Raw genomic sequence first — 27,492 nt, 5'->3', positions numbered from 1 at the left:
GAAAGGTGTCACCTAGGATTGTGAGAGAGGGTAGAGGAAAAGCGTTCCTACGCCCCATCAAAGAGCTCATCCTGCTGGTTCCAGTAGAGGCCCAGTAACAGACCCTTCGACTACGGCAGAGAATTAAAGGACAAGCAATCAATAGAGCAAGGATCATAGACGATCCTTCGGTGAGGAGTGTTACGTTTACGGATACGAACTAATCTTTTTTACTTATGTAACTCTTCCGTTCTTAGCACAAAGACAGTAAGAAACTTTCAATGACTTTCTATTAAATTTGTTAGCGCGCTTTGTTTGATTTCTATTCCGTGACTAGCGAATACCCGCTCGAAGCTAGCTACACAAAGCACTGTTCATTTCTATTTCCCCTACGTCAAAGTGTAAGAACTAAATTCGCCTTCTATTAGCAAGTAGTTCAGTTGCGAGAAGTCACTGTAGCGAAACTATTTCGGAGCCGAACGGAGTTTAGGAGTTCTCTACCCCGGATTCAAGATCCGATGTAAGTTACGCTTGTAAAATTCCTCATTTTTATCATTTCTAGTTCAGTAGTCTTAAGGTTTTCCTTATTTCAAACCTTCATGTATCCGTTCTATAGTTTTTACCACCTGTGCTGTACAAAGACTGCCAGCTTAAGTGAATAAAGAGTTTGATGCTGCTACTTGTCTAAAGTTTAACACTGGTTATACTGGCGAACTCCGGTGCACAACACCACGTGTCTGCGGCATTGAGAACGCGACAATTTTCTTAATATATAGAACTACCTTAGCATTAATGTAGTTTCTTTGAAAAAACTTTTATGTAAATGGCCCACTGGAAGAGCATTTTAGAGAGGCTCCCACGCACGCTTCGCGCGCGTGAGGCAGAGCCCCATACGCATGGAATAGGGTAAACCTCTTTTCGTTTGGTTGTCACGTGACTGATCGAGCGTCCGTACGTGGCTTCAGGTTGCACGGGTAGGGTAGGGGAAACTATCGAAAGGAAGGGAGGGGTGTCTCAGGCGAATCTCGGCAAATGCACATCTTTTATGTGATCATCAATATTACAAACTTGAGAGGAGAGTTTAGGTAACGGCGAATTTTGCAACAAACGCAGTATACACAACAAAAACTTAACCACAAACCAAGTCATTATACGTTATACAAAGAATAAACTTAGCCGTTATTTAACCGCTAAATTATGTCTTTGCAATAATCTCGCGACAAGTTTACCAAAAATTAACGGCAAATTTTTGCGTTTGGAATACATTTGACACTCGATTTAGCCGTGAATTAACGGCGAAATTTTTGGTTTGAAATATATCTGACACTCGATTTATAATGGTATTTGAACTGAGTGGAGTGCAATTTGGGCTGAAATCATATGCGTGATTTCAAATTCGAACGAGCGCACAGCGTGAGTTCGATTTGAAATCACAAGTACGATTTAAGATCAAAATTGCATGACACGAGGTTCAATTACCACTTTATTACATCCATTTTGAAATCGCACAAATACAGGACTTGGTCAATTCAAATATTTTATTGATGCAGTACTGAGCCGGTTTTTAAATAAAAAGCGGAACCAGAAATGCTTCTACATCTTATTTGTACGCAAAACAGAAAGACTTTGACGTCATGTGTCAAAAACTCAGTCAAGCGTAAAGTGATGCGATTTAGAGCAAAAAATGGTGCGATTCGTGAATAAATCGCACCAGGTAGAGCATAGTCCGATAGCATACATCTGTGTCTGCATCTCCATCCATAGACTTGTGCAATCGATAAAACCTTCTGTTTGGGGAGGCGCCATCAGAGGTGGTACAAATAACCCACAAATTGCAAAATGTTTCCAGAATAAAAACTGCTTCCCAAAATATGGGCATCAACTGTGAAGCAGTCACACCATTTGTTGAGAAGTGTGCCAAACAGAACTTCAGCTGAGTGGACACACCACGAACAATGAATGCCAAAGCATGTGTAGCAATCTCATCTGTCTTGGCCAAAACTGCAAAGTTCAAGTCAAGATCACCAAGATCGGTAAATCCAATCAGTTCTCCCGTACCATTGTCTAGAACAAGGTTGGACTGCACTTTCATTTCATCGAATAAAAGTACAACATACCTTTGAACATCAAAATATGAATTTGTGAGAGATTTAAGTTGCTCTATAACTTTGTCATTAAATCCCCTTTGAGGCCTGATAGCATTTCGGTAATCTTTTAGACGTCTTTGGCTAGGAAGTATCAACACTTTACTGGTACGCAGTTCTTCGTAGCATGACGGTGACTTTGCTGCAAGGGATAGGCAGAAACGAATAATCATTGGATGATACCTTACACCTTTGGAGCTACTAGAGAATAATTTCTTTTGCTGCTCCTAAAAGAGTTTCATGAATGGGGTAATTTCTACATCATTAGCTGAATTAAGAATCTTGGAAAAGTCATTACTTAATTCATGATCTACTTCAATGTTAGTTTTCTCAAGTTCTACACGCATCTCATTCAGCTGTCTCTCAAGTTCTGCACATCTCAATCGTTGCCCCTGCAGAGTGAGTTTGATTCTTTCTGGGTCAGTCTTAGATATTGGAGCATTAACATGGGCAGGTCTTGATTGCCGTCGTTCCTTGGCTTTTCGACAACTACTTGTAGCGAATAAGTATTCTTGACAAGATTCACATACAGAGTTATCACAAACAAGCAAACAGTCCTTCGCTCTCCAATAACTCTTGTGTGGGAACTGCTCATTATTATCCAAATCCAAATCTGGATTCAATGGAACGACATGATGGTAAAGTTTACTTGTCATCTCAGAAGGATTCACTCCATCACAGACTGTATATGCTTCCAACTCTTTAACAAGCATAGACAGTGTTACATTTTGCATTGAACGACGGTATTTCAAGTACAGTTCATGGACATCCACAAGAAATGACCCAAACATTTTCACCGTGAACCCAAGACTATTGTCAATGCAAATCTCTAGTTTTGGCAGAAGAAATTGCTCTAGTTCTTTACGAATAACAACTCGATCAGAAAATGTCTTGTAGCTCCATTCATTCAAGCTTTTTAAAGACTTCATTTTTTCACAAGGTTCACTGAATGTCTTGTAGTACATACTTCTACTTCTGCTGCTACATGTACTGCTACTCGAGTTGTTCAAAGGCACTGATCGAACCGGTCTTGCCGCTGGTTTGTCCGTTTCGTGACTCTTTTTGGGCATATTCAATGTCGGTAATGCACCAAATCGCGGCTTTTTCTTGGTCATTTTCGCAGAGGTAACTATAAGTAGAAAAATAAGGCCCTATTAAGGCAGGGATTCCTTCTAATTTTAAGTTCAAGCAAACCAAAATCAGAGGACACGTGCACTGCAGTGTGGTGAAAAAGCAAAAATCGAACGACTTATACGTATCATACCTACATAATTCAAAATCTTCAGGAGCAAAATGCTTCTCACATGTGTAGACTCGGTCATACTTTATTAGTTCTCTGAAATTCCGGTCCATTTCCCTTGTCTTCTTGATCTCTCCGAGCCATTCTTCCCTCCATTTTTCATGCGCTTCGTCCTTCGCCAATGGCAACTTCCAAATGCCAATTCCTTTTGTCCTTCGGCAAGATCCACAGCCAAATACTGCACAATTCGCTCCTGGCATAATTCTTCTTTACATTTGTTATCTTTGCATATTAAAAGGACAGACATAAGTAGCAGGAAACTAGTAAATAGAGCACGTCCCACGTCTTGATTACAGTGGAGACGCCATTTTGTTTATCTGTGTGCAGGGTCGTGATCACGTGACGACGCAAAAACCATAACAAAGAGTTGTTTCTCTGAAGTTTGCCGGGTTTCATAACCAGTTCCCCTCTACTAACTATGGGTAGAGCCAATCAGATTACAGGGACCACAAGTGATTTCAAAATGGATTAATAAAGCCGTGAATTAACGGCTAATTTTTGCGTTTGTAATATGTATCACACTCGATTTAGCCGAAAATTAACGGCTAATTTTTGCGTTTAGAATATGACACTCGATTTTGCCGTGAATTAACGGCGAAATTTTTGGTTTCAATCTGTGACACTCGATTTAGCCGTTTACTGCATCCATTTTGAAATCACTGGTGGTCCCTGTAATCTGAATGGCTCGAATTGGTGCGAGTTATTCCCAAATCGCACCATTTTTTGCTCTAAATCGCATCTTTTTTTCAGCCAATGAGGAATTTACACTTAAAACAAACAACCAATCAGATTTCAAGGCTTGTTTAAAGTGACCGATCAAATCGCAGGAAAATGAAAAACAAAGAGTATGATCTGGCAAATTTTGCAACTTTTGTTTCCAAAACTCTTATTTTTCCCCCCAAAAATGGATGAGTTTAATTTCTTCCAGTTTTTGAATGATGACAATGAGATTCTTCAGGCTGAAGACCAACATGTCAGGGACTTTCCCACTTTTTGTCTACATTTTGGTGAATATTTTGACGATTTTGTACCTTCTAAAGCTCAAAATCCGCGCGATCCCGAGTCCGCCGAGTCAACAACAAACGAAGAAAGTCAAAAGCCACTACAAGAGTTGGATGTTCCAAGATTTCCCATCATTTCAAGCAATGAAATACATGAGCTTAAGTCTGTCACTTCCAATAAAAATACGTCCCGCTCCACAAAACAATGGATGAATGTTTTCAGAAGCTGGTGTCAATGCCGCCATCTTGAATATGTCTCCATCGAAACAATGGCGCCTGAAGAACTTGACAAAGTCCTGAGTAAGTTTTACGCCGAAGTAAGAAAAAAGGACGGAGACGATTACGAGCCACAGTCCCTTAAAATCATGCAGAGTGCCATAGAAAGATATCTAAAGGAGAAGAACTATCCATTGAGCATCGTGCAGTCGAGGGAGTTTCACTCCTCACGAGAAATCCTCAATGCGAAAGCAATTTCCCTGCGTCAACAAGGAAAGGGAAAGAGACCCAACAAAGCTCAGCCAATCACATCTGAAGAAGAGTCAGCCCTGTGGGAAAAAGGTCAGTTGGGTGATTTTAATGGAAAGGTCTTGACCAATGTCAACTTTAAAAATTTGACGGAACAACTTGGGATTTCGTGGTCGCCAAGAACACTACGATGCGTACGTGGAAGACGTAATTATAAGACAGCGAGAAGATGGAACTGAAGTTGTTGAGTTCAGAGAAGGTCCCACTAAAACACGGAGCGGTGGTCTCACCATCAGGCGAAGAACCTCTCAAGTCCCAATAGTTCACTCAACCTTTCTGTTAGCCGGTCTGTCAACAAGACAGTTAGTCACCAGTCGATAAGCAAGTCAGGTAAATGGTCAGATAGTCAAGTGCCACTGAGTCAGCCAACCATTCAGTCACTTACTCAGTCAACCTGCCAGTCACCATCTCCATCACCATTCAGCTAAGCACTTGGTCGCCAGTCGATCAGCAACTCAGGTAACTAGTCAGACAGCCAATTAAGTACCACTGAGTCATCCAGTCAGTCCACAAGACACAGCCAGTTAGTCACCAGGTTAGTCGGTTAGATACTCAGTCAGCAGTTGGTCAGCAAGTTAGTTAACCGGTTAGATAGCCAAGCAAATACCATTGAGTCATTCAACCATTCAGTCATTCACTTAGTCAACCAGACAGTCAGAATCTCAATCAGCATTCAACTAGGCACTTAGTCACAAGTCAGTAACCAAGTTAGTTAACCAGTCAGATAGCAAGTCAAGTGCCACTCAGCGAGTCAACCATTCACAAACCGAGTCAGTCACCCAGCCAGTCGGACAGTCAGTCAGCAGTCTATTATTCGCGACCAATTGGGCAGCAAGTCGACCAACCAGACAGATAGCTAGTGAAGTACCATTGAGTAACTCAGTCTTTCAATCAGCCACTCAGTCAATGATTCACTTACTCATTAGTCAACTAAGCCGATCAGTCACCAGTTGTTCAGCAAGTCAGTTAACCAGTCAAATATCCAGTCCAACACCATTAAGTTCGTCAACCTTTCAGTCGGCCAGTCAGTCAATCAGGCAGTCAGCTAGTTATCCAGCATTCAATGGGCCATTCGCTCACCATTCGATTCGCAGGTCAGACAACCAGTCAGATAGCCAGTCAAGTACCACTGGGTCAGACAACTTTTTATTCAGTCGGCTAGTCAACCAGCCAGTCAGCCAGTCAGTCACCAGTCAATTAGCCACTCAGTCACCAGTCGTTCAGCAATTAAGTTAGCCTGTGAAGTGCCAATGGTTCAGTCAAGCTTTTCGTTAGCCGGTCACTCAACAAGCCAGTGACCAGTCAATTATCCTCAGGCACCAGTCGATAAACCGGTCACTTACCCAGTCAGATGGCCAGTCAATTACCATTGAGCAATCAACGTTTCAGTCATCTAGGCAGCCAACAAGGCAATTAGACACCCATTCACGAATCTGTCACGAAGTTAGGTAACGAGTCACAGCCAGTCAGCTTCAACACACTGATTCAACAAATCAGGCAGAGTCACTCGTCACTCAGCAGCCGGTAGGTGGTCAGCCAGTCTAATACCAGCTACTATGTCAACCAGTCAGTCAGCCACTCAGTCACCTTTGTTTTGCCAGTCACTCACCTGTCGGCCAACAACTTAGTAAAAAACAGTCAACCAGTCGGTCAGGCAGTCTCTAAGGAAACAATAAAATGTGGTTGATACTTGATGTTTCCTTGGGAATTTGGGCAGAGAGTGAAATGGGTCGTCTTGCTCAGTTCACGTTGAAAACACGGTTATGCAAAAGGTATCCGCAGACAACCCAAAAGCAGTTTATTTTACTAGATTGCATTGAAATCTATAAGAAAATACTAAACTTTGCTTAACACCCGGTTTTCCTGCAAAACTTGGTCAGAGAGTGAAAAGGGTCAAGTCTTGTTCAACTCACCCTAAAAGCACGGTTTTGCAAAATTTCTTTCCAAAGAACCCAAAAGCAATCTTCTTGACTACATTGCATCGAAATCTGAGAGAAAACGCCAAAATTTGGTTGAGACCCGGTCTTTCCTGCAAAATTTGGCCAGAGAGTTATATGTGCCAAATTTTGCTCAGCTGTGGCTCAAACCACGGTTTTACAATAAAGTATCTACGAACAAGCTAAATCCAACTGTTTTCATCAGATTGTATTAAAATCTATAAGAAAACACTAAAATTTGGATGAAACACGATGTTTCCTGCGAAATGTGGCCACAGAGTGGAAAAGATCGTCTTTTTCAAATCTCACTGAGAACTCGCTTTTGCACAAAAGTATCTGGAAACACGTCAAAACCAATTTTTTTGGAGAGATTGTGTTCAAATTTCTAAAAAAACAAAATGTGGTTGATAATTTAGGTTTTCTGGGATATTTAGCCAGAGAGTAAAATGGGTCAAGTCTTGCTGAACTCACTCTGACAACAGGCGTTTACAAAAAGTATCTGCAAACAACCAAAAAGTAATTTCTTTGACTAGATTGCATTGAACTCTGTAAGAAACCACTAAAATTTCCTTCATACCTGGTGTTTCCTGCAAAACTTGGCCAGAGAGTAAAATGGGTGAAGTCTCGCTCAACTCACTCTGAAAACACGCTTTTGCAAAAAGTATTTGCAAACAACCCAGAAGCACTTTTTTTACTAGATTGCATTGAAACCTGTAACAAAACACAAAAATTTGCTTAACACCCGGTGTTTCCTGCAAAACTTGGCCAGACAGTGAAATAAGTCAAGACTTGCTCATCTCACGCCGAAAACGCGGTTTTGCAAGAATTATCTGTAAAGCCAAAACAAATTTTTTGACTAGATTGCATCGAAATCTGAAAGACAACGCTAAAATTTGGATGATACTCGATCTTTCCAGCATCATTTGAACAGAGAGTAAAATTTGCCAAGTCTTGCTCAACTCAAGCTGAAAAGACAGTTTTCCACAATGTATCTACGAACAAGCCAAATCCAATTTTTTTGACCACATTGTAATGAAATCTATAAGAAAAAACTAGAATTTAGTTTAAACACGATGTTTCCTGCGAAATGTGGCCACAGTGAGAAATGGGTTTAGTCTTGTTCAACTCAGGCTAAGAACTCGGATTTGCAAAAGGTATCTGCAAACTTGCCAAAACCAATTGTTTTCAATAGATCATTACAAAACATGTAAGAAAACACTAACATTAGGGTTTAGCGTTAGGGTCAGGGTTTAGGGTTAGGAATATGGATGGCATTTTCCTACATGCTACCTTCAGAGTTTAACCGGGTTCTGTTGGGGCAGCATGCCAGGAAATGGCACGGGGTAGTTGTACGCGGAAAAGACGTGGCTACATAGAGTTTTGTCTGCGTTGGGCAAAACAAGAGAGAAGGCCCGATGGCTCAGCGAGCTTTGATGGGGACGCCTTGACGGGGCAGCAACGAGCCAAGACGGGATCTTTTGGTGGCCTTTCGCTGTCTGAGCGTTCGAAAGAACGGAGGGTGCGGCATCGTCCGTTGGTGAGAGAGGCTTGTGGCCGGAGTTTGAGTTGTTTTAGTGGCGACTGACTCCGATATGGGATAGCTACCTTGTGTATCCTGCCAGTAGTCATATGCTTGTCTCAAAGATTAAGCCATGCATGTCTAAGTATAAGCACTAGTACTGTGAAACTTCGAATGGCTCATTTAATCAGTTATCGTTTATTTGATTGTACCCTTACTACTTGGATAACAGTGGTAATTCTAGAGGTTACAGTTGCGAAAAGTCCCGACTGTCTTCGGAAGGGATGTATTTATTAGAGTAAAAACCAATGCAGATTTTGCCCGGTGTTGTGGTGAATCATAGTAACTAATGGAATCGCACGGCCTTTGCGCTGGCGATGTTTCATTGAAATATCTACCCCATCAACTGTCGATGGTAAGGTAGTGGCTCACCATGGTTGCAACGGGTGACAAAGAATTAGGGTTCGACTCCGGAGAGGGAGCCTGAGAAACGGCTACCACATCCAAGGAAGGCAGCAGGCGCGCAAATTACCCAATCCTGACTTAGGGAGGTAGTGACAAGAAATAACAATACAAGGCTTTACAATACAACGATTTATATGTTTTCCCCCACTTTCATCATTACATATGCAACCTTCCTTCCATCCCCAAATCCTCATTAACAAAATGGTTACCTTTTTTTCTGAAGCTTATAACTTCCCCAAAATAGAAGATCAAGACATAAACTTTATACACAATATAGCCAATTTCATATGGTTTACGCCGCTTGAATTTCTTGTGATTTTATTAAATCTTTTTTATTTTATTAATATTTATCTTTCAACTTTCAGAAAATGAGACGTGAAGATCATGACAAATGTCCAATTATTTTGCCAACATTTTATCAAACTACAACAAGTTATATGCGATAATAAATATCTAAGTAAGGGGAATACATTGGTATTCCCCTTACTTAGTTGGATTTACTTTAGAATTTTTCAAACGTCAGGAGTTAGGCGAAAATAGCGTAATCGTGAAATGGACAGGCACTCATTAAATCTACTGTTACTCAAAAGCCCTCATTGTTCCGGCCTTCAAACTTAACAGGCATTAAGTACGGAAGCTGTTCCATTGTATGTGTAAGTATTAGGTGAATGGATAGAAACGCTTAAGATTTATGGCGTGTAAAAGAAGACGAAAAAGTGTGGAAAAATCAATCCTTTTTAAATTTAATCAAAAATACTTTTAATTGTAATGACATCGGTGTAAGTTTAATGAAAAACCGATAAAAAGTGAGTTTTTTATGAATTTTTAAAAGATAAAACATAGGTCCGCACAGCGTACATATGAGACTCCGTGTTACAAGAAAATTCATAAAAAAATCTCAAATCAATCCTTTTCTAAACCAATTACAGCACACCCTTGTTAAGGAAATGGACAATCATTTGTATACTATTTTGTGTCAATTTCTTTTGATTTTTAAGCTCTCTTAGCCCTGCAAAAACAGACTCAAAAAACCCTTTTTTCGAGCTTTTTTGGTCTCCAGTGCACGCGCAGTAATTATTTCAATACTTTTGAATACATCAAGTTGTAGTCCTTAACACGAACACTCCAATAGGTTCGTTAACACCCGGTGTTTAACACCCGGTGTTTCCTGCAAAACTTGGCCAGACAGTGAAATAAGACTTGCTCATCTCACGCCGAAAACACAGTTTTGCAAAAAGTATCTGCAAAGAAGCCAAAACAATTTTTTTGACTAGATTGCATCGAAATCTGAAAGAGAACGCTAACATTTGGATGATACTTGATCTCTCCAGCAACATTTAGACAGAGAGTAAAAATTTGTTTAGTCTTTCTCAACTCAAGCTGAAAAGACAGTTTTCCACAATGTATCCACGAACAAGCCAAATCCAATTGTTTTGACCAGATTGTAATGAAATCTATAAGAAAAAACTAGAATTTAGTTTAAACACGATATTTCCTGCGAAATCTGGCCACAGTGAGAAATGGGGCAAGTCTTGTTCAACTCAGGCTAAGAACTCGGATTTGCGAAAGGTATCTGCAAACTTGCCAAAACCAATTGTTTTCAATAGATCATTACAAAATATGTAAGATAACACTAACATTAGGGTTTAGAGTTAGGGTCAGGGTTAGGGTTAGGGTAAGGAATAAATAACGGTTAAGGGTAGGGTAAAGTAGAGGTCGAGAATAATTAGGGTTAGGAATATGGGTAGCATTCTCCTACATACTACCTTCAGAGTCTAAGAGGGTTCTGTGGGGGCAGCATTTTGCTAGTCAATCTTCAAACTCACGTAACTCCATTGTCTCTAGAAGAAATGTATTCATATTTGGTAAGTGACTAGTTCTATAACTCATGTAGTACTCTCTTAAATTGCAAGTCAAGAACATCACATGTTAAGGAATTACAGCAGTTCCCATGAGGGCATCCCATTTGATGTCCGCCATCTTGGATTTTTTGGCAAAGGGCCAAAAAATGGCCATTTTGGTCAAAATTTTGAATTTCTTTGAAACTCCTGCTATACGCTCAATGATCCCCAACAACAACTTGTAGCGCTTTCTGAGTGGTCTCCAGACCTTAAGCCTGAGTTTTTCTCACTTTTACCCCTTAGTCCATTTTCGATGTTTTGCTAGTCAATCTTCAAACTAACGTAACGCCATCCTCTTGAAGAAATATATTTATATTGGGTGTGTGACTAGTTCTATACCTCTTGTAGCACTCTCATAAATTGCAAGTGAAAAGCATCACAGGTTGAGGAGTTAGAGCAGTACCCATGAGGGCATCCCATTTGATGTCCGCCATCTTGGATTTTTTGGCCAAGGGTAGCATTCATTCATTCTACTGTAACTCAATAACCTTATTGTTGAACAACTTCAAACCTACATGCATAAGAGATGAGACACTTGATTTTCTTATGGTGCTCTTAATCTAGGCAAATTAGGTTGATTGCTACCTGTCAATTAAGGTTGACCTCTGTCAATCACAGCAAATATTTAATTTTAAAATTTTAAACAAAATTTAACATGGTAGACAACGTCGTTTTATGTTCTATCTTATGCTGGTCAAATAAGGTACAGTTAATGTTTTGTTAATTTTTTAGAATTTTTCAAACCTCAAAAGCCCTCATTGTTCCGGCCTTCAAACTTAGCAGGCATTAAGTACGGAAACTGTTCCATTGTATGTGTAAGTATTAGGTGAATGGATAGAAACGCTTAAGATTTATGGCGTGTAAAAGAAGACGAAAAAGTGTGGAAAAATCAATCCTTTTTTAATTTTAATCAAAAATAATTTTAATTGTAATGACAACGGTGTAAATTTAATGAAAAACAGATACAAAGTGAGTTTTTCACGAATTTTTAAAAGATAAAAACATAGGTCCGCACAGCGTACATATGGGATTCATGTTACAAGAAAATTCATAAAAAAATCTCAAATCAATCCTTTTCTAAACCAATTACAGAAAACCATTGTTAAGGAAATGGAAAATCATGTGTATATCATTTTGTGTCAATTTCGTTTAATTTTTAAGCTTTCTTAACCCTGCAAAAACAGACTCAAAAAACCCTTTTTTTCGAGCTTTTTTGGTCTCCAGCGCATGCGCAGTAATTATTTCAATACTTTTGAATACATCAAGTTGTAGTCCTTAACACGAACCCTCCAACGATGTATAACTTGTCTACATTCAATGAGATGGTGCTTAAAAAAAACGCGAAAAGTCCTTAAGCCCTAACACTCACTTTTCTCAAAATATGCAAATTTGACGAAAATGGGTTAAAAAATCCAAAATATTGATTGAAATGACTTGACACTTGGTGCACGTGATAGAAAGTATGCCATAAGCATCCTCTGACAATTTCAGCTCTCTACTCCCAAGAATAAAGGTTTTAGCAGTTTTGCGATCTAGCCCTAGTTTCAAGGTTGAGTTTTGTGTCAAGCCTTGTGTAGGGTATATACCTATACCAAGGTTTTTTTGCTTTCGGTCAGATTTTTAAAACTAGAGGGAATGGACGTTAGTTAAAATCACTGAATGGGGAATGGTGCAAACTATGTACACACCAAATTTGGGCTTCTTTGAGATATTTCTAGCCTGATTCTCCAGAGATGTTAAGGTGTTTACCCAAAATTTAGCCCTAACTGCGATAATTTCTACACTTTTTAATCAAATGATATGAAACCTTGTATAAATATAGTAAGTAAACATGTCTGCACATACGTGAAAGTGCGGCTTCTTTACTTAAAACCTAATTTTTTTATGAATTTGTTTTGGCATCATTTTTAACGTTGTTACCTTAAATTTAACTCTAACTGCGATAACTTCTAAAATTTTATATCAAATGATACGAAACCTTGTACAAATATAGTAAGTAATCAGGTCTATACATACGCGAAAGAGCGGCTTCTTTACTTAAAACCTAACTTTTTGAGTTTTTTTTTGGCATCAGGGCTAGTGGGTAACTACCTAAACCTTTCAATCTGTTAGCGTCTCCAGCTCATGTGGATTCGCACCTTTAGAGAATATAAATACACCAATGTATGGTATATAAGTTGTTGTAGTTTGATAAAATGTTGGCAAAATAATTGGACATTTGTCATGATCTTCACGTCTCATTTTCTGAAAGTTGAAAGATAAATATTAATAAAATAAAAAAGATTTAATAAAATCACAAGAAATTCAAGCGGCGTAAACCATATGAAATTGGCTATATTGTGTATAAATTTTATGTCTTAATCTTCTATTTTGGGGAAGTTATAAGCTTCAGAAAAAAAGGTAACCATTTTGTTAATGAGGATTTGGGGATGGAAGGAAGGTTGCATATGTAATGATGAAAGTGGGGGAAAACATATAAATCGTTGTATTGTAAAGCCTTGTATTGTTATTTCTTGTCACTACCTCCCTAAGTCAGGATTGGGTAATTTGCGCGCCTGCCGCCTTCCTTGGATGTGGTAGCCGTTTCTCAGGCTCCCTCTCCGGAGTCGAACCCTAATTCTTTGTCACCCGTTGCAACCATGGTAAGCCACTACCTTACCATCGACAGTTGATGGGGTAGATATTTCAATGAAACATCGCCAGCGCAAAGGCCGTGCGATTCCATTAGTTACTATGATTCACCACAACACCGGGCAAAATCTGCATTGGTTTTTACTCTAATAAATACATCCCTTCCGAAGACAGTCGGGACTTTTCGCAACTGTAACCTCTAGAATTACCACTGTTATCCAAGTAGTAAGGGTACAATCAAATAAACGATAACTGATTAAATGAGCCATTCGAAGTTTCACAGTACTAGTGCTTATACTTAGACATGCATGACTTAATCTTTGAGACAAGCATATGACTACTGGCAGGATACACAAGGTAGCTATCCCATATCGGAGTCAGTCGCCACTAAAACAACTCAAACTCCGGCCACAAGCCTCTCTCACCAACGGACGATGCCGCACCCTCCGTTCTTTCGAACGCTCAGACAGCGAAAGGCCACCAAAAGATCCCGTCTTGGCTCGTTGCTGCCCCGTCAAGGCGTCCCCATCAAAGCTCGCTGAGCCATCGGGCCTTCTCTCTTATTTTGCCCAGCGCAGACAAAACTCTATGTAGCCACGTCTTTTCCGCGTACAACTACCCCGTGCCATTTCCTGGCATGCTGCCCCAACAGAACCCGGTTAGACTCTGAAGGTAGCATGTAGGAAAATGCCCATCCATATTCCTAACCCTAAACCCTGACCCTAACGCTAAACCCTAATGTTAGTGTTTTCTTAGTTTGCAGATACCTTTTGCAAATCCGAGTTCTTAGCCTGAGTTGAACAAGACTTAACCCATTTCTCACTGTGGCCACATTTCGCAGGAAACATCGTGTTTAAACTAAATTCTAGTTTTTTCTTATAGATTTCATTACAATGTGGTCAAAAAAATTGGATTTGGCTTGTTCGTAGATACATTGTGGAAAACTGTCTTTTCAGCTTGAGTTGAGCAAGACTTGGCAAATTTTTATTCTCTGTTCAAATGTTGCTGGAAAGATCGAGTATCATCCAAATTTTAGCGTTGTCTTTCAGATTTCGATGCAATCTAGTCAAAAAATTTGTTTTGGCTTTACAGATAATTCTTGCAAAACCGCGTTTTCGGCGTGAGATGAGCAAGTCTTGACTTATTTCACTGTCTGGCCAAGTTTTGCAGGAAACACCGGGTGTTAAGCAAATTTTTGTGTTTTGTTACAGATTTCAATGCAATCTAGTAAAAAAAAGTGCTTCTGGGTTGTTTGCAAATACTTTTTGCAAAAGCGTGTTTACAGAGTGAGTTGAGCAAGACTTCACCCATTTTACTCTCTGGCCAAGTTTTGCAGGAAACACCAGGTATGAAGGAAATTTTAGTGGTTTCTTACAGAGTTCAATGCAATCTAGTCAAAGAAATTACTTTTTGGTTGTTTGCAGATACTTTTTGCAAACGCCTGTTGTCAGAGTGAGTTCAGCAAGACTTGACCCATTTCACTCTCTGGCTAAATATCCCAGGAAACATAAAGTATCAACCACATTTTGTTTTTTTAGAAATTTGAACACAATCTCTCCAAAAAAAATTGGTTTTGACGTGTTTGCAGATACTTTTTTGCAAAAGCCAGTTCTCAGTGAGATTTGAAAAAGACGACCTTTTCCACTCTGTGGCCACATTTCGCAGGAAACATCGTGTTTCATCCAAATTTTAGTGTTTTCTTGTAGATTTTAATACAATCTGATGAAAACAGTTGGATTTAGCTTGTTCGTAGATACTTTATTATAAAATCGTGGTTTGAGCCACAGCTGAGCAAAATTTGGCACATATCACTCTCTGGCCAAATTTTGCAGGAAAGATCGGGTCCCACCAAATTTTGGCGTTTTCTCTTAGATTTCGCATCAATGCAGTCAAAAAGATTTCTTTTGGCTTCTTTGCAGATAAATTTTGCAAAACCGTGCTTTCAGCGTGAGTTGAGCAATAATTGACCCTTTTCACCCTCTAACCAAGTTTTGCAGGAAAACCGGGTATTAAGCAAAGTTTAGTATTTTCTTATAGATTTCAATGCAATCTAGTAAAATAAACTGCTTTTAGGTTGTTTGCGGATACCTTTTGCATAACCGTGTTTTCAGCGTGAACTGAGCAAGACTTGACCAATTTCACTCTCTGGCCAAATTTCCAAGGAAACATCAAGTATCAACAACATTTCATTGTTTCCTTAGAGACTGCCTGACCGGCTGGTTGACTGTTTTTTGCTAAGTTGTTTTCCGACAGGTAAATGGCTAGCAAACCAAAGGTGACTGACTGGCTGACTGACTGGTTGACATACTAGCTGGTATCACACTGGCTGACTACCTACCGGTTGCTGAGTGTCAAGTGACTTTGACTGATTGGTTGAATCAGTGTGTTGAAGCTGACTGGCTGTGAATCGTTACCTAAACTTCGTGACAGATTCGTGAATGAGTGTCTAATTGCCTTGTTGACTGCCTAGATGACTGAAACGTTGACTGCTCAATGGTACTCGACTGGCCATCTGACTGGGTAACTGACCGGGCTACCGACAGGTGCCTGAAGGTAATTGACTGGTGACTGGCTTGTTGACAGACCGGCTAAAGAAAAGGTTGACTGAGCTATTGGCACTTGACAGGCTAACTTAATTGCTGACCGACTGGTAACTGAGTGGCTAATTGACTAGTGACTGACTGGCTGGTTGACTGGGCGACTTACTAAGAAGTTGTCTGACCAAGTGGTACTTGGCTGGCTATCTGACTGGGTGTCTGACCTGCGAATCGACTGGTGAGGGAATGGCTCATTGAATGCTGACTAAATGGCTGACTGCCTGATTGACTGACTGGCCGACTGAAATCATGACTGATTTATTGGTATTGGACTGGATATTTGACTGGTTGACTGACTTGCTGAACAACTGGTGACTGATCGGCTAGTTAACTAATGGTTAACTGACTCATTGACTGAGTGGCTGATTAAAAGACTGATTTACTCAATGGTACTTGACTGGCTATCTGTCTGGTTAGTCGACTTCCCGCCCAATTGGTCGCGAATAATAGACTGCTGGCTGACTGGCCGACTGGCTGGTTGACTGACTCGGTTAATGAATGGTTGACTCGCTCAGTGGAACTTGACTTGCTATCTGACTTGTTAACTAACTTGGTGACCGACTTGTGACTAAATGCCTCGTTGAATGGTGATTGAGATGCTGACTGGCTGGTTGATTCAGTGAATAACTGAATGCTTGAATGACTCAATGGTATTTGCTTGGCTATCTAACCGGTTAACTAACTTGCTGACCAACTGCTGACTGAGTGACTAACCGACTAACCTAGTGACTAACTGGCTGTGTCTTGTGGACTGACTGCATGACTCAATGGTATTTAACTGGCTGTCTGACTAGTTACCTGAGTTGCTGATCGACTGGCGACCAAGTGCTTAGCTGAATGGTGATTGAGATGGTGACTGGCAGATTGACTGAGTGAGTGACTGAATGGTCGGCTGACTCAGTGGCACTTGACTGGCTATCGGACCAGTTACCTGACTTGCTGATCGACTGGTGACTAACTGGCTGAGTGCCTGGTGGACTGAGTGGATGACTGGCTGGTGGTACTTGACTGCCTTTCGTACAGGTTAACTGACTTGCTGCCAGAGTGCGATGTTAACCGAGTGGTAACTGACTGGTTATTGACTGATGGTTAACTGGCTGATTGTTAACTTGCTTACTTACTTGTACCCCAATGGCTGACTAACAGGTTAACTGATTGTTTATCTAACTGCTTGAGTGACTGGTTAAGCGAGTGGTTGTACGACTGATTGAGTTAATGGTTACTAACTGATTGACGGGTAAACTTACTAACTGATACCCAACCGGCTGATTGACTGGTTGAGTGACTCGCTTGTGCCTCACTACTCCTCCGATTGTAGATCGACATGGTGACCGACTACCGTCGAACTAAATTAACTGGTTACGGACATGTGAACTATCTGGTTGGTACCTGAGCGGGATACTGTATGTGTAACTGACTGACTGAGTTAAAGGTTCCCGAGCCTTTAACTGGTGACTGACTGATTGAATAAATCACTGGTAGCCGACTGGCGATCTGACTTGTTGACGGTCGCACTGACTGGGAAACGATTGGGTAATTAACTGGTAACTGACTGGTTAATTGGTTGGATGACCCACTACTAGCTGACCAGCCTATTAACTGTTTGCCTATGTGGTTGGCTGACTGGTTAACTAAACTTCTGACGAATTATTGACTCAACTGTGTATCTTAATGGTCGAGGGGGCTGCCGACCTATTTATGAATGCACGGCTAAATGACTATCCAACTTAATGACAAGTGACCAGCTAACTAATTGGTTTACCACCTCGCTAATTGACTGGTGACTGACTTAATAAACAAATAAAAAATATAAACAAAGTGGTGACTGGCTTACTGGCTGACTGACTGGTCGACTTCGTCGGTGTTACCTGACCAGCAGACTGACTAATTGACTGACACATTGGCTCCTGAGGCCTCTTTGATTGGTGGACTGATGGGGTGACTGCCCTTCATACCGACTGACGACTCAAAGGCTGGGTGAGTGGCTGGTGGACTGACGGGATGACTAAATGATTGAACGACTAAGTGGTACTTGACGGGTTACCGGACTGGTCAACGGCCTTGCCAAGCGACTGGCGACTTCGTCGTATTTTGAGTCGTGACTGACCAGCTCACTGGCTGGTCTACTGACACGCTGTCTGAATGTTTGAGTAACCCAGTCCTACTTAAATGGTTATCTGACTAGTTAACTGATTTGCTGGCCGACTTGTGATTGAATGGCTAATTGGCGGGTGACTGATGGCCTGACTGGCCGTTTGACTAATTGGCCTTCTGAATCGGTGACTGTTTGAGTGATAATTCTCTGGTTAACTGACCTGCTGAGCGTTTCGTTACTGTGTGGCTAATCGAATGGTGACTGACTGGCTCACTCCGTGGTTCTCTGAAAGGCTGAGTACCCCAATGGTATCTGACTGGCTATTTGACTGGTTAACTGACTTTGTTACCGACTAGTGACTACCAGGCTAATCGAGTACTGAGTGACTGGCACTAGACTGGCTATCTAGCCAGTTAACTGAGGTTCTCATCTTGTGGTGACTTGGAGGCTATTTTAGTGTTGACTGTCTCGCTTGTTGACTGACTAGGTGACTATTTGACTGACGTAAAAGTACTTCGTATGCTATTTACTTGGTTAACTGGTTTGCACAGCTAATGGTTCACTGATTCACCGCTACTTGACTGGGTATCTGATTGGTAAACTGACATGCTGACCGATCAGTGACTAACTCACCCACTGACTAGTGACTGACTGGCTGGTTTATCGACTGGATGACTAAATAGGTGACTGACTCACTGGTACTTCACTGGCTATCTGACCTGTTAGCTGAGTTGCTTACGGACTGGTGACTGATTGGCCTATCTACTGGTCACTTACTGCCTGGTTGACGTATTGTATGACTGAGTCAGTACTTATCGGAGTCTGTACTTATCGGAGTAGTCAAGTGACTTCCTCACCGATTGATGAATCGGTAATTAATGGGCTGGTGACTGACATGCTGACTGACAAACGACGGGCTAATTGATGGTCAGCAAGTCACTTAACTACTCCGATAGTTAGTGTGGTGCAACTGAGTCAGTCAAGCATTCAGTCATTCAGCCAGTGAGTGACTAGTAGGTAGGCCAACCAGTCACTAGTGAGTCAGCAACTCAGTTAAAAGGTCAGTTAGCCAGTCAAGTACCACTGAGTCAGTCAACCATTTAGTCATCCAGTCAGTCAACCAGCCAGTCAGTCACCAAACAATGGAAGAGGCAGTCACCGGTCGGTCAGCAAGTCAGTTAACCAATCACATACCCAGTTAGGTACCAGTGAATCAGTAAACCATTAGCTGAGCAAATAACTGATCCAAGTAAATAATCACTCAAGTACCACTAAGTCAGTGACCCAGTCAATCTCCCAGTCAGTCGACAAGCGAGACAGTCAATATTAAAATAGCCTCCATGTCACCACTCGGTGAGCAACTTAGTTAACTAGTTCAGCTTGTCAACCTCTCAGTCAGCCAGTTAATCAGCACTCAATTAGCCACGCAGTCACCAGTCGGTAACTTAGTCAGTTAACTAGTCACATAGCCAGTCAGATACGATTAGGGTAGTCAACCCTTTATTTAGCCAGTCAGACAACCAAGCAGTCAGCCAGTCAGTAACCATTCAATTAACCACTCAGTAACAAGTCGCTCAGCAGGTCAATTAACCAGACAAATATCACTTTAACAGTCACCCATTCAGAGAGTAAACTGGTCAATCGGCCAGTCAGGCCGTCAATCACCTGTCAATTGGCCACTCAATCACAAGTCGGCCAGCAAATCAGTTGACCAGTCAGTTAACCACTAAAGGTGGACTGGGTCACTCAAACATTCAGACAACGAGTGAGTAAACCAGCCAGTCATCTGGTAAGTTACGGCGCAAAAGGCGACGCAGTCGCGAGTCGTTCTGTAAGTTGGTTAACCAGTCCGATAACCAGTCAAGTACCACTTAGTCATTCAACCATTTAGTCATCCAGTCAGTCCACCAGCCATTCACCCAGCCACTCAGTCACAAGTCGGTAAGCAAGTCAGTCAACCCATAAGTCAACCAATGACATAAGCGTCAGGAACCAATGAGTCAGTCAACTAGTCAGTCATTTGGTAAGGTACTACTGACGAGGTCGACCAGTCAGTCAGCCAGTCAGCCAGTCACAACTTTGTTAGCTAGTCAGTCACAAGTCGCTTATTAAGTCAGTCACCAGTCAATTAGCAAGGTGGTAAACCAATCAGTAAGCTGGTCACTTGTCAGTAAGTCAGATAGTAACTAAGCCGTGCATGCATTAATGGGTCCGCAACCTAGTCAACCATTGAAATACACAGTTGGATACCAGTAATTCACTCAACCAATTGGTGAACTAGTCAATAAGCCAGGCAATCACCTATGGGTCAGCCAGGTAGCGTAACAGTAAGTCAGCCCATCAAGTACTAGCAAGTCTGTCACTCAGTCTGTCTCTCAGCCACTCAGTAAGCAGTTTGCTAACCACTCAGTTAGTCAAACCATTACTAGTCGTTCAGTAAGGTAGTCAACAAGTCAGTCGGTCAGGTACCAGTGATTAGTTCAAACCATGAGACGGTCAGGCAGTGAACACACACCAATAAGTCTGTAAGCAAGTCAACCACGCAGCCAATCACCAATCACTCAGTCATTTAATTAGTCAGTCAATCAGTCGCTCAACCAGGAAGTCAGTAGTGAACAGTCAACCAGTAAACCATCAGTCGCTAACCTGTCGCTTGCCACTCGGCTAAAATTGCACTTAGGGAGCAAGTCAATTAACCAGTCTGATAACCAGTCAAGTACCACTAAGAAAGTCAACCATTCAGTCATCCAGTCAGTCCGCCAGGCACTTAGCCAGCTATTCACCAGTCGGTCAGCAAGTCAGGTAACTGTCAAGTGCCACTGAGTAGGCCCACCATTCAGTCACTTACTCAGTCAACCTGCCAGTCAGCATCTCAATCACCATTCAGTTAGGCACTTAATTGCAAGTCGGTCAGCAACTCAGCTAACTAGTCAGACAGCCAGTCAAGTACCATTGATTCATCCGGTCAGTCCACAAGACACTCAGCCAGTTAGTCAGCAGGCACTTAGTCACTCAGTCAGCAGTCGGTCAGCAAGTTAGTTAACCGGTTAGATAGCCAAGCAAGGACCAGAGTCAGCCAACCGTTCAGTCAGTTACTCAGTTAACCAGCCAGTCAGCATCTCAAATACCATTCAACTAGGCACTTAATCAAAAGTCAGTCACGAACTTAGTTTACCAGTCAGATGGCAAGTCAAGTGCCTCTGAGCCAGTCAACCATTCATTAATCGGGTCAGTCAACCAACCAGTCGACCAGTCAGTCAGTAGTAATTTTTTAGTGACGTAGGGTTCATTTAATCAGCACGTCGACTAACCAAACACATAGCCAGTTAACTACTATTGACTTACTCAGTCTTTCAATCAGCCGCTTGGTCAGTGAGTCGCTTAGTCAACAGTGAATTAGCCGACCAGTCACCAGTTGTACACCAAGTAGGTTAGCCAGGCAGATATACAGTCCAGTACCATTAAGACAGTTTACCTTTTTTTCCGCCGGTAAGTCAATCAAGCAGTGAGCCAGTCAGTCAGTGCGATGTTAGCCGAGTGGCAACTGACTAGTTAGTGACTGATGGTTTACTGGCTGATTGTTAACTACTTCAACGGCTGACTAACTGGCTAACTAATTGGTTATTTAGGTACTTGAGTAACTGGTTGAGTGAGAGGTTGTCCGACCGACTGAGTTACTGACCAAATGACGTGTAAACTAACTCACTAATACCTGACTGGCTGACTGACTGGTTGAGTAACTCGCTCGTGCCTCACTAGCCCTCTGACTTGTTGACTGACATGGTGACCGACTACGCACAAACTAATTGGCTGGAGACGGAATTCTGATTTAACTAGTTGGTAACTCAGCGAGTTACTGAATGTTTAACTGACTGAATGAGTTAAAGGTTCCTGAGCCATTTAATGATTAATTGACTGACTCAATGGTAGCTGACTGGCCACTTGACCTGTTGACAGACGCACCGACTGAGAAGTGATTGGCTAGGGTCACTCAACCATTCAGACAGAGAGTCGGTAAACCAGCCAATCAGCTGGTCAGTCACGACTCAAAAAGCGACGCAGTCGCCAGTCAGTCGTCAAGTCGGTTAACCAGTCCGATAACCAGTCAAGTACCACTGAGTCAGTCAACCATTCAGTCATCCAGTCAGTCCACCAGCCACTTACCCAGCCAATCAGTCACCAGTCGGTAAGCAAGTCAGTCAACCCATCAGTCAACTAGTCAGATAGGCGTCAGGAACCAATGAGTCAGTCAACTAGTCCGTCAGCTTGTCAGGTACCACTGACGAGGTCGACCAGTCAGTCAGCCAGTCAGCCAGTCACCACTTTGTTAGCTAGTCTGTCACTAGTCGGTTATTCAGTCAGTCACCAGTCCGTTAGCAAGGTGGTAAACCAATCGGTAGACTGGTCACTTTCAGTAAGTCGGATAGTCACTTAGCCGTGCATTTATTAATGGTCCGCAACCCAGTCAACCATTGAGATACACAGAAGGATACCAGTATTTTACTCAACCACTCAGTAAACCATTACTCAATCGTGAGTTAGACAGTCCGTCAGTAGTCGGCCACGAGTGACTTAATTAACAAGTCAGACAGTCACTGAATCAGTCAGTCGCCAGTCAGTAATCTTTAGGTCTTTCAGTCAGTCAACCAGTTAGGGACCCAGTTGGTCAGCCGTTCATGAACCAGTGTGTCAGTCAACCAGTTAGCCAGCGGATCAGGTACCAGTGAATAGTAAACCAAGTAGAACCAGTAAATAGAGTGATCAGCTAGTAGTGAGTCAGTCAACCACTTAACCAGTCAGTTACCAGTCAATTAGCCAATCGTTTCTCAGTCAGTGCGTCAGTCCACAAGTCACATTGCCAGTCAGCTACCAGTGAGTCAGTCAATCAGTCAGCCACTCGGCTCAGGAACCTTTAACTCAGTCAGTCAGTTAAACATTCAGTAACCCGCTCAGGTACCAACCAGTTAGTTCACATGTCCGTCACCAGTCAAGTAGCCCGTCGGTAGTCGGTCAGCATGTCGGTCAACAAGTCGGAGGGCTAGTGAGGCACCAGCGAGTCACTCAACCAGTCAGTCAGCCGGTCAGATACCAGTGTGTTAGTTTACCCGTCAATCAGTCAGTAACCATTAACTCAAACAGTCGGAAAACCACTCACTCAACCAGTCACTCAAGCAGTTAGATAATCAATCATTTAGCCAGTTAGTAACCCATTGAGGTACAAGTCAGTCAGCAAGTTAACAATCAGCCAGTTAACCATCAGTCAGTAACCAGTCAGTTCCCACTCGGTTAACATCGCACTCAGGCAGCAAGTCAGTTAACCAGTCCGATAACCAGTCAAGTACCACTAAGAAAGTCAACCATTCAGTCATCCAGTCAGTCCACCAGGCACTCAGCCAGTTAGTCACCAGTGGATCAGCAAGTCAGGTAAATGGTCAGATAGCCAGTCAAGTGCCACTGAGTCAGCCGACCATTCAGTCACTCACTCAGTCAACCTGCCAGTCACCATCTCATTTAGTCGCCAGTCGGTCAGCAACTAAAGTAACTAGTCAGACAGCCAGTCAAGTACCATTGAGTCATGCGGTAAGTCCACAAGACACTCAGCCAGTTAGTCACCAGGCAGTTAGTCACTCAGTGAGCAGTCGGTCAGCAAGTTAGCTAACTGGTTAGATAGCCAAGCAAGTACCACTAAGTCAGCAAACCATTCAGTCAGTGATTCAATCAACCAGCCAGTCAGCATCTCAATCACCATTCAACTAGGCACAAGTCCACTAATCAGACAGACAGGCAGTCAAGTACCATTGAGTCACTCGCTCTTTCAATCAGCCCCTCAGTCAACGAGTGACTTAGTCACCAATCAATTAGCTCCCAGTCACCAGTTGTACACCAAGTCAGTTAACCAGTCAGATATCCACTCCAGTAATATTAAGTCAGTCAACCTTTCGGTCGACAAGTCAAACAATCGGGCAGTCAGCCAGTCCGTCAGCAATCAATGACCCACTCGCTTACCAGTCGGTTCGCAAGTCAGACAGCCAATCAGATAGCCACTGAAGTACCACTGGGTCAGACAACTTTTCAGTCAGTCGGTCAGTCAACAAGCCAGGCAGCCAGTCAGTCACCAGTCAATTAGCCACTCAGTCACCAGTCGGTAAGCAATTCAGTTAACCTCTCAAGTCCCAATAGTTCACTCAACCTTTCTGTTAGCCGGTCTGTCAACAAGACAGTTAGTCACCAGTCGATAAGCAAGTCAGGTAAATGGTCAGATAGTCAAGTGCCACTGAGTCAGCCAACCATTCAGTCACTTACTCAGTCAACCTGCCAGTCACCATCTCCATCACCATTCAGCTAAGCACTTGGTCGCCAGTCGATCAGCAACTCAGGTAACTAGTCAGACAGCCAATTAAGTACCACTGAGTCATCCAGTCAGTCCACAAGACACAGCCAGTTAGTCACCAGGTTAGTCGGTTAGATACTCAGTCAGCAGTTGGTCAGCAAGTTAGTTAACCGGTTAGATAGCCAAGCAAATACCATTGAGTCATTCAACCATTCAGTCATTCACTTAGTCAACCAGACAGTCAGAATCTCAATCAGCATTCAACTGGGCACTTAGTCACAAGTCAGTAACCAAGTTAGTTAACCAGTCAGATAGCAAGTCAAGTGCCACTCAGCGAGTCAACCATTCACAAACCGAGTCAGTCACCCAGCCAGTCGGACAGTCAGTCAGCAGTCTATTATTCGCGACCAATTGGGCAGCAAGTCGACCAACCAGACAGATAGCTAGTGAAGTACCATTGAGGAACTCAGTCTTTCAATCAGCCACTCAGTCAATGATTCACTTACTCATTAGTCAACTAAGCCGATCAGTCACCAGTTGTTCAGCAAGTCAGTTAACCAGTTAAATATCCAGTCCAACACCATTAAGTTCGTCAACCTTTCAGTCGGCCAGTCAGTCAATCAGGCAGTCAGCTAGTTATCCAGCATTCAATGGGCCATTCGCTCACCATTCGATTCGCAGGTCAGACAACCAGTCAGATAGCCAGTCAAGTACCACTGGGTCAGACAACTTTTTATTCAGTCGGCTAGTCAACCAGCCAGTCAGCCAGTCAGTCACCAGTCAATTAGCCACTCAGTCACCAGTCGTTCAGCAATTAAGTTAGCCTGTGAAGTGCCAATGGTTCAGTCAAGCTTTTCGTTAGCCGGTCACTCAACAAGCCAGTGACCAGTCAATTATCCTCAGGCACCAGTCGATAAACCGGTCACTTACCCAGTCAGATGGCCAGTCAATTACCATTGAGCAGTCAACGTTTCAGTCATCTAGGCAGCCAACAAGGCAATTAGACACCCATTCACGAATCTGTCACGAAGTTAGGTAACGAGTCACAGCCAGTCAGCTTCAACACACTGATTCAACAAATCAGGCAGAGTCACTCGTCACTCAGCAACCGGTAGGTGGTCAGCCAGTCTAATACCAGCTACTATGTCAACCAGTCAGTCAGCCACTCAGTCACCTTTGTTTTGCCAGTCACTCACCTGTCGGCCAACAACTTAGTAAAAAACAGTCAACCAGTCGGTCAGGCAGTCTCTAAGGAAACAATAAAATGTGGTTGATACTTGATGTTTCCTTGGGAATTTGGGCAGAGAGTGAAATGGGTCAAGTCTTGCTCAGTTCACGTTGAAAACACGGTTATGCAAAAGGTATCCGCAGACAACCCAAAAGCAGTTTATTTTACTAGATTGCATTGAAATCTATAAGAAAATACTAAACTTTGCTTAACACCCGGTTTTCCTGCAAAACTTGGTCAGAGAGTGAAAAGGGTCAAGTCTTGTTCAACTCACCCTAAAAGCACGGTTTTGCAAAATTTCTTTCCAAAGAAGCCAAAAGCAATCTTCTTGACTACATTGCATCGAAATCTGAGAGAAAACGCCAAAATTTGGTTGAGACCCGGTCTTTCCTGCAAAATTTGGCCAGAGAGTGATATGTGCCAAATTTTGCTCAGCTGTGGCTCAAACCACGGTTTTACAATAAAGTATCTACGAAAAAGCTAAATCCAACTGTTTTCATCAGATTGTATTAAAATCTATAAGAAAACACTAAAATTTGGATGAAACACGATGTTTCCTGCGAAATGTGGCCACAGAGTGGAAAAGGTCGTCTTTTTCAAATCTCACTGAGAACTCGCTTTTGCACAAAAGTATCTGGAAACACGTCAAAACCAATTTTTTTGGAGAGATTGTGTTCAAATTTCTAAAAAAACAAAATGTGGTTGATAATTTAGGTTTTCTGGGATATTTAGCCAGAGAGTGAAATGGGTCAAGTCTTGCTGAACTCACTCTGACAACAGGCGTTTGCAAAAAGTATCTGCAAACAACCAAAAAGTAATTTCTTTGACTAGATTGCATTGAACTCTGTAAGAAACCACTAAAATTTCCTTCATACCTGGTGTTTCCTGCAAAACTTGGCCAGAGAGTAAAATGGGTGAAGTCTCGCTCAACTCACTCTGAAAACACGCTTTTGCAAAAAGTATTTGCAAACAACCCAGAAGCACTTTTTTTACTAGATTGCATTGAAACCTGTAACAAAACACAAAAATTTGCTTAACACCCGGTGTTTCCTGCAAAACTTGGCCAGACAGTGAAATAAGTCAAGACTTGCTCATCTCACGCCGAAAACGCGGTTTTGCAAGAATTATCTGTAAAGCCAAAACAAATTTTTTGACTAGATTGCATCGAAATCTGAAAGACAACGCTAAAATTTGGATGATACTCGATCTTTCCAGCAACATTTGAACAGAGAGTAAAATTTGCCAAGTCTTGCTCAACTCAAGCTGAAAAGACAGTTTTCCACAATGTATCTACGAACAAGCCAAATCCAATTTTTTTGACCACATTGTAATGAAATCTATAAGAAAAAACTAGAATTTAGTTTAAACACGATGTTTCCTGCGAAATGTGGCCACAGTGAGAAATGGGTTAAGTCTTGTTCAACTCAGGCTAAGAACTCGGATTTGCAAAAGGTATCTGCAAACTTGCCAAAACCAATTGTTTTCAATAGATCATTACAAAACATGTAAGAAAACACTAACCTTAGGGTTTAGCGTTAGGGTCAGGGTTTAGGGTTAGGAATATGGATGGCATTTTCCTACATGCTACCTTCAGAGTCTAACCGGGTTCTGTTGGGGCAGCATGCCAGGAAATGGCACGGGGTAGTTGTACGCGGAAAAGACGTGGCTACATAGAGTTTTGTCTGCGTTGGGTAAAACAAGAGAGAAGGCCCGATGGCTCAGCGAGCTTTGATGGGGACGCCTTGACGGGGCAGCAACGAGCCAAGACGGGATCTTTTGGTGGCCTTTCGCTGTCTGAGCGTTCGAAAGAACGGAGGGTGCGGCATCGTCCGTTGGTGA

General features: G+C 42.2%; 1 protein-coding gene across 1 annotated transcript; it reads right to left on the bottom strand.

Annotated features, from left to right (window-relative positions):
• Nucleotides 1-2,122: 2,122 nt before the first annotated feature.
• Nucleotides 2,123-3,841, bottom strand: LOC148720151 (uncharacterized). Its single transcript, XM_088737507.1, has 2 exons — nt 3,392-3,841; nt 2,123-3,252 (listed from the first exon to the last, which is right to left on the bottom strand). Exons 1-2 carry the CDS (start codon nt 3,621-3,623, stop codon nt 2,351-2,353), a joined length of 1,134 nt encoding a protein of 377 aa, XP_088593633.1. The 5' UTR covers nt 3,624-3,841; the 3' UTR covers nt 2,123-2,350.
• Between the last annotated feature and the right edge of the window lie 23,651 nt (nt 3,842-27,492).

The sequence above is a fragment of the Stylophora pistillata genome, chromosome 11 (assembly GCF_964205215.1).
Source record: "Stylophora pistillata chromosome 11, jaStyPist1.2, whole genome shotgun sequence".
Classification (NCBI taxonomy): Eukaryota; Metazoa; Cnidaria; class Anthozoa; order Scleractinia; family Pocilloporidae; genus Stylophora; species Stylophora pistillata.
The sequence above is the reverse complement of the archived record's forward strand: the minus strand, read 5'-3'. Positions and strand labels throughout refer to the sequence as shown.